The sequence below is a fragment of the Thamnophis sirtalis genome, unplaced genomic scaffold, assembly GCF_051295495.1.
Source record: "Thamnophis sirtalis isolate CommonGarterSnake01/CBP01778 unplaced genomic scaffold, rThaSir2_p1.2 scaffold_15, whole genome shotgun sequence".
NCBI lineage: Eukaryota > Metazoa > Chordata > Lepidosauria > Squamata > Natricidae > Thamnophis > Thamnophis sirtalis.
In genome coordinates, this window is record NW_028261395.1 from 25,387,812 (window position 1) to 25,401,624 (window position 13,813).

Below are 13,813 nucleotides of genomic sequence, written 5' to 3' on the forward strand. Positions count from 1 at the left end.
TGTTCTTTTTCTCTGTTTCACTTAGTGTCTTTTGCAATCTGAAGTGGCATTTCTCAATATTGTTGTGGCCTGCCAACTGCCAGCAGAGCTGTCAGCAGACTCAGACAATGAGGAGGTTGGGGAAGAACTTGGGCCAGTTCTGGGGCCTGGGGAAGGCTCTGATGGATGCTCAGTGTCAGACACAGAGATAGAGCCAGGGCCATCTGGTATTTCCCAGCAACCGGAGAGGCAGCTGCCTTTGGAGGCTGAGATGAGTGAGGAGGAAGAAGAGCTGGGGCCTGTTCCAGATGCATGTATGCACAGAGCAGTTAGGAGAGGTGAGCAACGGAGGACAAGGAGTCGACTTGGGAAGTAAAACAAATGTGGACACTGAATGGCCCCTCCCTGGCTGGGGAATAAATAGAAAGAAGGGGAATGGTTGTCGTAAGACACAACAGTTCATATTTCTGAAGATTTTGCTCATAGTGTTTCGTGCCACAAAGACTGCTTGCCAGAACTTAACTTGCAGCCTTTTGGCTGGGAGTTCACAGCCTTGCAATTATTGTACTATTGTACTAAGGTCTGCTGCTGCAGTTAATTCCTTGCAGGATTCTTGCCTGGGCTTTCAGTTGGTGAATGCAATTAATTCGCAGCCTCTCAAATACTGGAAGACCTGGAAGGTCTTCTAGTCCAACCCCCCTCCCCCCGCTCAAGCAGGAGACCCTAGACCATTTCAGACAAGTGGCTGCCCAGTCTCTTCTTAAAAACCTCCAAGGATGAAGCACCCACAACTTCTGAAGGCAAGCTGCTCCACTGGTTAATTGTCCTGACTCTTAAGAAATTTCTCCTTAATTCCAGGTTGCTTCTCTCCTTGATTAGATTCCATTCATTACTTCTTGTCTTGCCTTCTGCTGCTTTGGATAATAAGTTGACTCCCTTCTTCTTTGTGCAGCCCCTCAAATACTGAAGACTGATATCATGTCATCCCTGGTCCTTCTTTTCTCTAGAAACTCTACATTCCGGTTGTGTGTGTCAATAGTATTTTACTGGCATCATCAGTGATAAGATTTTGTTGACGTTTTGGTCTGACCACACCATCAACTCTAGGTCTAATGGTGAAAATATCCCCAGAAATTAGAGTAATCCCTCCTGACCAGAAAAAGCTTCCTCATACAGTAACCAATCCTGTCTTATGTTTGAGCCACCAGGTTCACACAGTTGATCTGTTTATGTGTTGAACAACAACATAAAAAGGTTAGGTGTTGATTTCTTGTGGATGGGGTGTGTGCGTTCACATTTGTGAAAATAAGTGAATACCACCACTGGGGGTGACATTTCCTTTTGTACATCGTTGAAAAGACAGGTTTGGGGGAATTTTTTCAGACATTTAGAATCAGAATAGAGCTGGAAGGGACCTTGGAGGTCTTCTAGTTCAATCCCCTGCTCAAGCAGGAGACCCTATATCATTTCAGACAGGTGGGTGTCCACTCCAGTCTCTTCTTAAAAGCCTCCAGTGATGGAGCATCCACAACTTTTGGAGGCAAGCCATTCCACCAATTGATTGTTCTCACTGCTAGGGAATTCCTCTTGAATTCCAGGTGGATCTTTCTTTAACTCTTGAATTTGAAGAATAGTCTTTGGTTTTTGCCCCAAGATGATTAATATACTCATCTATAGGATCACTACATCCCACGTGCAAATAACCTCCAAGCATGCAATAAATAGAACAGGAGACTCTAGTGAAGAAAGAATAAGGAATTCCAAAACACGAATGAGAAGATGATGACGTTGTTAAGGGATATCTATATCCATGCTATCCATCCAGATCTAGGCTGCTTTTCTGGCAGAAAGGACACTCCTCCACTTGAAAAGTGGAAAGTAGAAGTTGGATCTGCCTCTTTTGTTCTTGGAGGAATTTCCATTTTGTGACAAGAAATGGTCTTTATGAAGTTCAGTAGAAAGAATTGGACTCTGCATGCAAAGAGTCCAGAACTAAGGTCATTATTTCAACATCGGTGACATCCCAAAAACAGATCTCTCAACAGAACCAGAAAAGTGATCGTTTATAACATATAAATCTGCCACACAAATTTATAATGTATTTTATTATATTGCCATAAATAAATCCGAGAGTGGTTTATCAGATGGTAATCTGTCTCAACAGCAGGGAACAGCGATATAAGTCTTGTCATTTTATGGAGCCTGTCAACTAATATTTTAAAAAATATGTTAATTGATTTATGCTTCTGACTGCAATTATGTATGTATGTATGTATGTATGTATGTATGTATGTATGTACGTATGCATAACTCTAAACATATAAACATACACACACACACACATACTTACATACACACATAGATACATACACACATACACATACATACATACACACACACAGAGACATACATATACATATTATATACACACACACACACACATACATTTCAAGGCATTTCAAGGATTCTGAAGGAAGAATTACATTCTGTGACATTCGATAGTTTAACTCAAAGGAGACCTTCTTCCTCTACATTCTAGTACTAGCAATTCTCCTTGTTTATATTATTCCATAGATGGTCTTCAGTGCTTCTGTCTCTTCCTATCTCCTCTTTCTCTTGCAATCCTAGCAATTCTCCATTGCCTGCTTTTGCTTTTCATTTTGGTTTATATGATTATTTTCTATTTTATTTATTTTCATTTTCATCAACTGTGCTTGGAATTCAATAAGAGAGATTGTGTTTTGTAATCTCTATAGAATTATGGGATTATAAAGCATGATTATCTCTCTTTAACTGGGGAAATGCCATAGAAAACAATCCCTCTGACTTTCTAGATAATACTATATCTCTGGATTGAAATGCGGGTGTCTTGTGTTTTGAGGACCATCTACGTAGACAGTGATATCTATCTATCTATCTATCTACCCATCCATCCATGATCTATCTATCTGTCTGTCTATCTATCTATCTATCTATCTATCTATCTATCTATCTATCTATCATCTATGCATCCATCTCATCCATCCATCCATCCATCTATCCATCCATCCATCCATTTATCATCTATCCACCTATGTATCCATCCTTCTATTCACCATTCAATCAGAACCGAAGAAGCTCCTTGAATGAGTAGCAAAACGTTTTGAAGGGGGGAAAAAACCAAAAACCCAAGGAAGTTCAGTGCCTTTTGAAATGCACCCTTGGGTTCTCTTATAAGCTGGCCCCAGAGAGAACGTAGACCCACAGCTGAAACTACAGTCTTATTCTTAGGATCCCCATCACAACGGAAAGATTGATGCTTACCGCACTCATGAGGGAATCCAGGACACTAACTGCGAAGGCTGTTCCGCAGGCAAAAGGCTGGGTGAGATAGAGTTCTGTGTCAGGATCATCGTCATCATCTTGATCCAGGAACTGAACATTAGAATCGTTTACTGAAAAGAAAAATGAGAACATATCTCTATCCAGCGTGGATCTCGGCAGAGAATTTTGACATGCTATATAGATACACGAAGAAGAAACGCAGCACCTGGGTAGAGACACATCTTGAATGCTGACATGTTGCTGAGAATGGAATTAAAATGTGCGTGGAATCTGCATTTTGGAAATAATAATAATAATAACAACAATAGTAATAATAATAATTAGTTCGTCTTTATGGAAGGCAAAGAGTGGCATTTGTTAGCATCATTCAGAAGGCATCCAGGTAGTCCTCAACTGTTTGTTTAGCGACCGTTCAGAGTTATAATGGCCCTGAAAAAAAATTGACCTCTGGCCCTTACAGCCATTGCGGCATCCCCCTGGTCATGTGATTAAACTTCAGATGGTTGGCAGCGGACTCGTCTTCATGACGGTTGCAGTTTTGTGGGGTCACATGATTCCCTTCTGATGAGCAAAGCCAGCAGGGGATGCCAGAGTCACTTCGCAACCGTGTTATTAACTTGAACAGCAGCAATAAATTGCTCCACAGCTTCAGGTCATAAAACAGGGGCAAAAGTCACTTAACGAGCATCTGACTTAGCCACAGAAATTGGGGACTCAATTGTGGTGATAAGTAGAGGACTACCTGTCTCTAACCACCTTGCCAAGAGATGAGACCAACTTTGGTTTAAACCTGCTGCAGTGGAAAACCCACATGATACCCCCTGGGCTTGAATGCAAAGGCATATATTAGGAAGCTTCCTAAAAATGACTGGTGGATTTGCCTTCACTGAGACCATAAAGACACATTGAATGATTGCCTGAGGGGTGGGCAGGGGGGAAAGAGACAGACAAATAGCTGCACAAGACATTGTATTTGAAGAACACTTGAAGGACAAAGTAGAAGACACTAGATGTCTCTTTTTTCCCCCTTCCCTCTCTTGCTTTATTTTCAACTGGTCTTGTGTGTCTAGGCTGTTTACTTTTTCCTTTGATTTCCTTTTCTTTGCTTCCTCTTATCTTCCCCTTCTTCTTCTCGTTCCCTTTCCTGTCCTGTACTTACTTTTGGTTTCCTTTCCTTCTTTGGTTTCCTTAGAGCCGAGGTGGCACAGTGGTTAAATGCAGCACTGCAGGCTACTTCAGCTGACTGCAATTCTGCAGTTCGGCTGTTCAAATCTCACCGGCTCAGGGTTGACTCAGCCTTCCATCCTTCCGAGGTGGGTAAAATGAGGACCCGGATTGTTGTTGGGGGCAATATGCTGATTCTGTAAACCGCTTAGAGAGGGCTGAAAGCCCTATGAAGCGGTATATAAGTTTAACTGCTATTGCTATTTTTATCCATTTACGTCTTTTCCTTTCCTTCTTTATCTATTTACTTACTTTCCTTTCCTTCTTTATCCATTTACTTACTTTCCTTTCTCCTTTCCTTTTTTATCCATTTACTTCCTTTCATTTTCCTTTCCTTTTTCCTTTCCTTCCCTTTTTTATCCATTTACTTCGTTTCTTTTCCTTTCCTTTCCCCTTCCTTCCATTGTTCTTTCCTTCATCATTCTTCCCTTCCCTTCCCGCATTCTTTCTTCCATCATATTGCTCTTTCCTTTCCTCCCCCTTCCTTCCATCGTATCTCCCTTCCCTCCCCCTCCCTTCCCTAACCCTTCCTTTTCTCTCCCTCTCTCCTCCATCTGTATCGATCTGCTCCTTCTCATAACATGACCCATTTGGAAGGGACAAGACAGGCTATTGGAACCAACAGTGAAGGATTCCAAATTCTTACACCATAGGACTCTGACAAATGGCTATTACCTGCACACACCTGAAAAGGTGACCCCATCACCACCTCTCTGGGAAAATGGTTCTACTGTCAAACTGCACTTGTGGTTATGAATTTCTCCCCTCCCATTATTTCAAGCTCTCCATGCTGGCAGAAGACGCCTTGATCTCCTGCATGACATCCTTCCTGGGGTTGTATCATGCTGTACATTATGTATACACTCAGAGTATTATCACATCTACCTCAGCTGTCTTTTGTCAAGCTAAACCTCATCTTCAGTCTTATCCCTTCTCTCCTTCTATTTTCTTCTTATTTTGCTCTCTATTGCAAGGTGGCAGGGAGACACATATATGCGTGTATGCAGGGATTAATAAGAACAGAATAATGAACACATGCTTATCTGCAGAACACTGGCAGATGCATAGGTGACAGAATGGATGGTCCATGCATATATCAACAAGTAATGTTACTAATGGCAAATTTGATAATGGCAGCTAGATTAGCAATGGCTAAACATTGGGGACAAAATTAGGATATCCAAAGAAATGAGTGGTATAATGAAATTTGGAGTATGGCAACAAATGATGTATTAACAATGGAAATTAAATTTTAAAAAGGGATGATCAAAGCAAACAATTGTAATGAAATATGGGTGGATTTTTATAGAATCAGTGTTGGTGGAAGACAAAGGGAATAAACCTACTGAAGAATATATGGTTTTTGGGAGGGTATAAAGGCACAATTGGAATATATTGCATATATTTTAGTTCTTATAGACAAAGAAATGTAAGGGGAAAAACTTGGTCTCCAGTGGGTCAGGGTGCATTGTAATATTACTTTGTTTGTTTTTTCCTTTTTCTTTTTTTCCCTTTTTTTTTTGCATTTAGATATATATGTACTATGTTTGAATTAATTGCATATGTGTGCCTCTGCCTCTGCCTTCCAGCAATTTGCCTCCTTGCAGCAAACAGCAAACAGACTGTTTCAGTTTCAGTACAGCCTGATTAGCACAAGTAGATGATTGTCGGTTGGATTGGCCGCCCAACGATCAGGTGTTTTAGGCTGCAGGGATTGCCATAGAACTCCAATTCCCGCCGGTTGGAATGGGCAGAAAATGGGGCATGCAAAGGCTGAAAACAGGATGTGGAGGCCGACAATGGGGCATACGGAGGCGGCATAGGCTATGTATGGTAATCCCTGCAGTCTGAAACACCTGATCATTGGGAGGCCGATCTAACCGACAATCAGCTGCTTGTGCTAATTACGCTGTGCTGAAGCTGCGACTCAAACAGGCTGTTTACTGTTTGCTGCAAGGAGGCAAATTGCTGGGAGGCAGAGGCAGATTTTTCCCCCTTGTTTTTCTCCCCAAAAGCTAGCTGCATCTTATACTTTGGAGCATCTTATACTCTGAAAAATATGGTAAATCCCTGGCAGATATGGCTGTAAAATTAGATTCTCCATATCTTTGTTACTTTCTCCTTTGCTGTAATTAACTCAAAACTGGACATAACTTACAGTAGGTGAACTGAGAAAAGCCCTTTCATTAAAACAACTTGATCGATAAAAGGGTTTCATGGTTTTTACTTAGGTATTATTTAAATTTATTTTTTCATTTATTTTCAACTGTATTTATATGCTAGAAAAACAATAACATTGGCCTTCCAGAATATAACTGCAAGAAAAGACTTCTATCAAGTGGTAAAGGAAAACAAGACACATATATCTAGGAGGGCCTCTATTCTACATTCTATTGGCAGCCCTGAAAAAATTAGTAGCACCGTCAAGACTGGTGGAAAGTCCTATGTAAAGATAATTTGGGGGCAAGATCTCTGAAAACGGAAGGGAAAGCTTTAGCATCAGAGATCAGTTGCTTTCCTTTCATGTTCTCCTAAGATTTATTCAAATGACTTCCACTTAATGACGAGAAAAAAATAGTTCATACATTTAGAGCTTCATCACAGATCTTGATAATCAAAAAGCATACTTGGATAAAATAAATAAAATGCTTAGACGCCTAGTGGCTTTTAGGACACTCAACATGGAAGCTCTGAATGAAAAGTTGTTCTCACCAACTAGCTAGCCCATCAATGTCTTAAGAGGAGTTTATTTCTTTCTTTCTTTTACAAATGTTTGTCTTTCTTTTATGTGTCTCAGAACAGTTAAAATGTGTCTGTCAAGTGAAGAAGGGGGAGGAGGAAGAGGAGGGGGAAAAGGAGAAGGAGGAGCAGGAGAAGAAGAGGAGGAAGAAGAAAAAAGGAAGAGGAGGAGGAGGAGGAGGAAGGAGGAGGGGAGGAGGTGGGAGAAGAGGAGGAGGGGAGGTAGGAGGAAGAACAAGAAAAGAGGAAGAAGAAGAGGAAGGAGGAGGAAGAGGAGGGGGAAAGGAGAAGGAGGAAGAGAAGAAGAGGAGGAGGAAGAAGAGGAAGGAGGAGGAGGGGAGAAGGATGAGAAGGAGAAGGAGAAGGGGAAGAGGAGGAGAAGGAAAAAGAGGAGGAGGCAAAAGGAGGAGAAAAATGAATTGATGTGCAGATGAAATATAAACAGCCAGCAGGTCAGATGAATGTGATCAAAAATTTACCAATGCTGTATGTATGTAGAGAAAAAGAAAAATCATTAAGGGAAGGCAGAACAAGACAGTCCGTTTTAACTGGAATCACAAATAAAACACATTCAAAGTAGCACTGAGAAGGCAACTCTGGGATGCAGCCAGATGAAGGAAGAAGAAAGCAGAGAGTAGAAATAACAGCGGCGCAACGAGCGGTTGATCTCCAAAACGAAAGGCACTTTCTTACCCAATTCGGTTATCATTAGAATCTGAACACCACTGTTTTTTTCCTGACTGGTTGAAACCAAAGGCAGAAGTTTGCCAGGTTTAGCTGGGAGGTTTGGAGGAGGGGGAGATGGGAAGGAGAAGGCATAGACAGAGAATAAAATGAGGGTGTGAGACAAATAAAGCTGAAAACCAAAGGGGGAGACAACAAATGGACGAAAGGATCACACATCAAGCTTGACTTTACATCCAAGAAGCACAGAGGCCTTGCAGAATTCACACAGGTCAAAAATGAGGGTGAGTGAAGGGGCAGCATTCTCAATGCTGCTGCCGAAATTGATAATTTATTTGAGGACGTAACAGATGGACGAAGAAGAGCATCCTTGGCTTCCAACATGCACTGTTGGCCTGGTCCCAGTGGTGGGGTTCAAATAATTTAACAACCAGTTCTCTGTCCTAATGACCAGCTGGATAGGTGGGGCGTGGCGGTCATGTGACTGGGTGGGCACGACCAACTCAACGTCACACAGGCCGATGGACGCTTCGCCTTAGCTGTTACAATGTAATAAGGATTAACCAGAGAGGCAGTTTCTGTAAGCAGGGCAATAAAGATTAGGCTAGAAACAATACCAGAATGTTTCCTTCCTGCCTTCCTTACAGGATTAGGCCTGTAAAGTGGGAAAAAACAAAATGAGATTTCTTCCAACAATCAGTCCTTCGAACTGCTTAGAAAGTTAACAACCGGTTCTCCCAAATAGGTGCGAACTGGTCTGGCCCCCTTAGTCCCTCAACTTGAATCTGACTCTGAACAGAATATTCGGAAGGTCCTGCTGTAATATTTGGTATGTAGACCTAGTTAGGTCCACAAGCGGGACTTTCACGCCCATGGCTAAGCAAGGTGATCGTTAAGAGAGTCACATTCAATTTCAGGATCTATTTGCCATGGTCGTTAAGACAAATCACTGCAGATGTTAAAGGGATCAGGTTGTTAAGCAAATCAGGCTCCCCCCATTGATAGAAGCCTCCTATGAAGGCTGCAAATTGGGATCGCATGATCCCAAGATGTGGCCACCATTGTAAATGCATGTTGGTTGCCAAGTGCCTGAATTGCAATTCCCCTATGACTGTGGGGGATGCTGCAGCGGTCCTAAGTGTGAGACCTGATCCTAAACACCTTTTTTTTTCAGCGCCATTCTAATTTAGAACAGCGGTAAATGAATGGTTGTAAGTCAAGGACTACCTGCAGTGGCATGGTTGGATTTCCTGTGGTAATTTTTGCCATATAGGCTCAGTCCTACAATGGTGGACATGTCATGACCCTGTTGGGTCCCGTTTTGGAAGAGGAAGAGTAGGAGTTGGAATCAGGACCCTCAGATGGAGATAGCATGTCTCCCCTGGAATGTCTGGAGAATCCAGGGGCTCAGGACAATGCTGCCCAAGCCCCTCTGGCATTGGGGAAAGGGGAGCTCCCTGCCTTTACAAATGCAGGGGAGGATTGGCTGCAGACAGGCAGTGGTGCTGAGAGGCAGAAGATCCCCTCTGATGAGGAACAGCTGCCTCCCCCGCCCGATCCGAGGTCACAGAGAATGGAGCAGAGGCAAGCTCAAAGGAGGTCTGCGAGGCTGCTGGTAAGGAGGCCATCCTGCCCCTCTTCACAAGGAACAACCGACTGGGACCGATTAAATGCATGGGAGGGTGCCAATGTCAGGAACAATTGTTTGCTTTGGCACACACTTCCCCTGTTTCTTTGACTTCGGATGGTGTTTCTGCCCAGAGGGCTTTAAACCAGGGGTGAAATTCAACAGCTTCTGGAGAACCGGTAGCAGAAATTTTGAGTTCAGAAAACTGGCAAATGCCACCTCTGGCTGGCCCCAGAGCAGGGAGAGAATGGAGATTTTGCAGTATCCTTTCCTTGCCACGCCCACCAAGCCCCACCACATCCACCAAGCCACGCCCACAGAACTGGTAGTAAATTAAATGAATTTCACCACTGCTTTAAACCTTGTTTGTGGACTACGCACCTTTCCTTGTGGACCTCGAATCTTGCTTACAGACTACAAAATTCCAGCTTGCCTTGTGAATTGGCTCTGGCGACTATTGGATCTAATTTTTTGGGACAGGGTTGCAGTTACTATGGGTGGCTACCTTTGCAAAAGTTTGGGGTACAGCTTTCCCAGCCATTGTAGAGCCGTCTGCCGCAGGGTAGCAGTGCCATAAAATACTTTATGGGTGCCAGCATCTGCCTACATGATCAGGGTCATAACAGTCAATTATTACCAAGTAAGAGAAGTAAAATTATGATAGTGCTTTAAAAAAGGAACTTGCTTAATCACTGTGTGCCTATGTGGGCACCTCTGTGTGTATGTATGTGTATTATTATTATGATTCATCGCACAGTCAGCCAGATGTTCAGACTGGGTTTGGCATTTTGTCAAGTGGTTACTAAGGACCTGGGATAGGCAAATCTGGATGCTTGACGGTGTTACAGATATCATCGCAGTTTCAAGTAAATTGCCGCCTTCTGCAATTGACCAATGGCAAATTTGTCAATGCCTCTGGTGTTCAAGTGGTGCTCCAGTTGTTTTGGGACTTGCACTCCAGGCACCCTTGATTGCCTTTGCCACAGTTGTTCTATTTCTATGTCTTTGTATTTTGTTATCTTCTCCAGTTCTTTCTCTTCTCTTCTGCTGTCTCCAGGCACTGCCACATCCACTATCCAGACTTTTTTGTCTTTCTTATCGACAGTTGTTAACTCCAGGGTGTTATGTGGCAGTGCCTGTCTGTCTGTATTCTGAAGTTCCAAAGCAATTTATTATTATTATAGATAATAGAATAGGATAGTCTGTAACGTTCATGAAGATACCTTTTTCTGCAGTGAATTGATAACAACAACAACAACAACAACAACAACAACAACAACAACATCTATTAATTGAAGTAAAGAACAAAAAACTACTGAAGGCCCAACAGAAGAAACAAGAATACAGAAAACATGTGATAAAATCAAGAATGGAGAGTTGGCAGAACAAAGCACTGCATGGCCAATTTCTGGAAAAAATAAAAGATAAAGTGGACAGTGAACAAACTTGGTTATGGTTAACAACAGGTACATTAAAGAAAGAAACAGAGTCACTAATCCTGGCTGCACAAGAACAAGCTATCCGCACAAATGCCATTAAGGCCAAAATCGAAAAATCCTCTGATGATGCCAAATGCAGACTTTGCAAAGAAGCTGATGAAACTGTTGATCACATACTCAGCTGCTGTAAAAAAATCACGCAGACTGATTATAAATTGCGGCAAAATTCAGTAGCACAAATGATCCATTGGAATTTGTGCAAAAATTATAATATTAAAACAGCAACAAACTGGTGGGAACATCAGCCTGAAAAAGTCACCGAAAATCAGATGGTCAAGATCTTGTGGGATTTTCGCATACAAACAGACAAAATACTGGCGCATAATACACCAGACATCACATTGGTTGAGAAAAATAAGGTCACAATCATAGACATCGCAATACCAGGTGATAGCAGGGTCGCCGAGAAGGAACATGAAAAAATCGCAAGATACCAGGACTTAAAAATCGAAATTCAACGACTATGGCACAAACCAGCAGTGGTAATTCCAGTGGTAATTCCAGTGGTAATTGGCACACTGGGTGCTATTCCAAAAGCACTGGAATTACATTTAAAACAGTTAAAAATTGACAAAATCACCATCAGTCAAATGCAAAAAGCCGCACTGCTTGGATCTGCACGCATATTACGAAAATACGTTACAACGTCCTAGGCCCCTGGGTGGGGCCCGACTAGTAACCAATGCCAAATCCGGCGAAACAACTGGCCGCTGTGATACAATTGTATAATAATAGCTGCTGCTGCTGCTGCTGCTGCTGCTGCTGCTGCTACTGCTGCTGCTACTACTACTATTATTACTACTACTACTACTACTACTAGTAGTAGTAGTAGTAGTAGTGAATGAAAACGTCAAGATCTTATGATTTCAGAATTCAGACTAACAGGAATTTGGCCCACAACATACCTGATATAACAATAGTTGAAAAGAAAAAAGTTTGGTTCATTGACATTGCAATACCTGGTGATGCACAAATTGAAGATAAACAGCAAGAAAAAATTACAAAGTACCAGGACTTGCAAATTGAAGTTGAGTGACTGTGGAAAAGGAAATCGTGTGTTGTCCCGATTGTGATTGGAGCCCTTGGAGCGATACCTAGAGGGCTACCTCACTATTTGGAAATTCTAAATTTATCGGACTTGAACATTCTGATTCTACAAAAAAAATACCCTACTTGGAACAGCTTATATCCTCTGACGTTATCTTAACAGTTCCCAGCTGTTGAGCTACCATCCAGCCCCAAAGGCTGTGAATCTCACCAAAGATTAACCTATTATTATTAATAATAATAATATTATTAACATTATCATCATCATCATCATCATCATCATCATCATCATCATCACTGCAGAAGAAGGTGTCTTCGTGAAGGTTATAGACTACCCTAGCTAGTCTAGTGGGAAATAGACTCTTTTCACTTCTAGAGAGTGTGTGACTGGCCCAACTCTTTCAGTTGTCTTCTGCACCTCAAGGGAATACTAGAACTTCTTAGTCCATCTCTTTAACCATTAAACACCACCAGTTATGTTGTTGCACTGAGAGAGAACTACTGCTCCAGAATCATCCAGTTGGTTTCCATGCTTAAAGACCCCTGGAAGGGTCTTCCTGCTGTTAATCCAACATCTTAGCAACTACATCATTGGTTTTATGTGTATGTCGGCATTCTGTCTATATATGCACAGATACTGTACAACCTTCAGAAGAAAATGCTACACCTTTCCTTAAATAAGGCACTCCTTAGGCCGGGAAAAATGAAAAGACAACACGTTAAAAAGATCCCCAGAGAGCTTACCTAACTCAGTAATAATAGGGATGTCAATCCCCGTTGTAATGGAGGGCTGACGGAGAAGGCCATGCACTGGACTCTTGTCGGGCGAAGACCTGTCCATTCCAGGTGGCGAAAACCCTGTAGAGACCAAAGTACAAAGAAACTGAGATGTTACACTAGGACTCATAACTCTAATTACAAAAAAAGATTTGACTAGGAAGCAGCCGCACTGAGATGGTCCTTAGTGGGCCTGTGGATGAGAAGAAATAAGGTCAAGATCAGGAGTCAGCAATCCACGGCTCTAGAGCTGCATGTGGCTCTTTCATCCCTCTGCTGCAGCTCCCTGTTGCTGGTCGGCTCCATAATTGATAAGGCTTTTGGTTAGGACAGGTAGAGGAAAAAGGATGCCTCCCTAGGAGACTCTATGGTGAGGGAACTGATTTCTAGTCAGCAGAGGAAAAAGGACACCATGCTAGAAGGGGACTGTGATGAGGGAATTGGACTTCCCATCAAAAGCTGAGGAAGGGGGGGAGCAGCGGCGGGACCCCGGGACGTGCGAGAAAAGCAGGCTGAGGGAGAGCAGTCATTGGGCTGCAGCTGTACTTTTAGAGCGAGGGAGTCCGCCAGCGCGCGCTGTGCCTGAGTCTCTCTCTCACGCCCTTCTCTCTCTCGAGTCTATGGGCGGGGGAGTTTTCCAAGTGCCAGAAACTTGCCCGAAAGTTCCGAGAAGCAGCCACCCCACCCCACCCACACAGCGACCCGCCCGTTTGCCAGCAGCAGCGACTCTTTTATGAGTTCGACGTCGCACGGAATTGAGTGAGGGAGAGGGCCATGTCCGGCGCCTCCAACATCGCCGCTATGAATTAAGTGGTGCAACAGCTGCGGCTCGAGCACATCACAATCCTTTATTAACAGGAGTTTCATCATGTACAAATCCTTTCAGACCACAGAAAGTCTGTTCTTTTCTCTG

General features: G+C 42.8%; 1 protein-coding gene across 12 annotated transcripts in view; it reads right to left on the minus strand.

Annotated features, from left to right (window-relative positions):
• The window catches only part of KCNMA1 (potassium calcium-activated channel subfamily M alpha 1), a 648,117-nt gene that overhangs the window by 34,910 nt on the left and 599,394 nt on the right, over window positions 1-13,813 (minus strand). For 9 of the 12 annotated variants that reach the window (XM_087702554.1, XM_087702552.1, XM_087702556.1 and 6 more), the window contains 2 exons: window positions 12,868-12,981; window positions 3,283-3,413 (listed from right to left, as the gene is read on the minus strand). In XM_087702554.1, the coding sequence (XP_087558680.1) occupies window positions 3,283-3,413; window positions 12,868-12,981 (245 nt within the window). Of the gene's footprint in view, window positions 1-3,282; window positions 3,414-7,959; window positions 8,044-12,867; window positions 12,982-13,813 lie in introns of all 12 variants that reach the window. The other 3 variants (XM_087702562.1, XM_087702561.1, XM_087702560.1) reach the window with 1 other exon arrangement.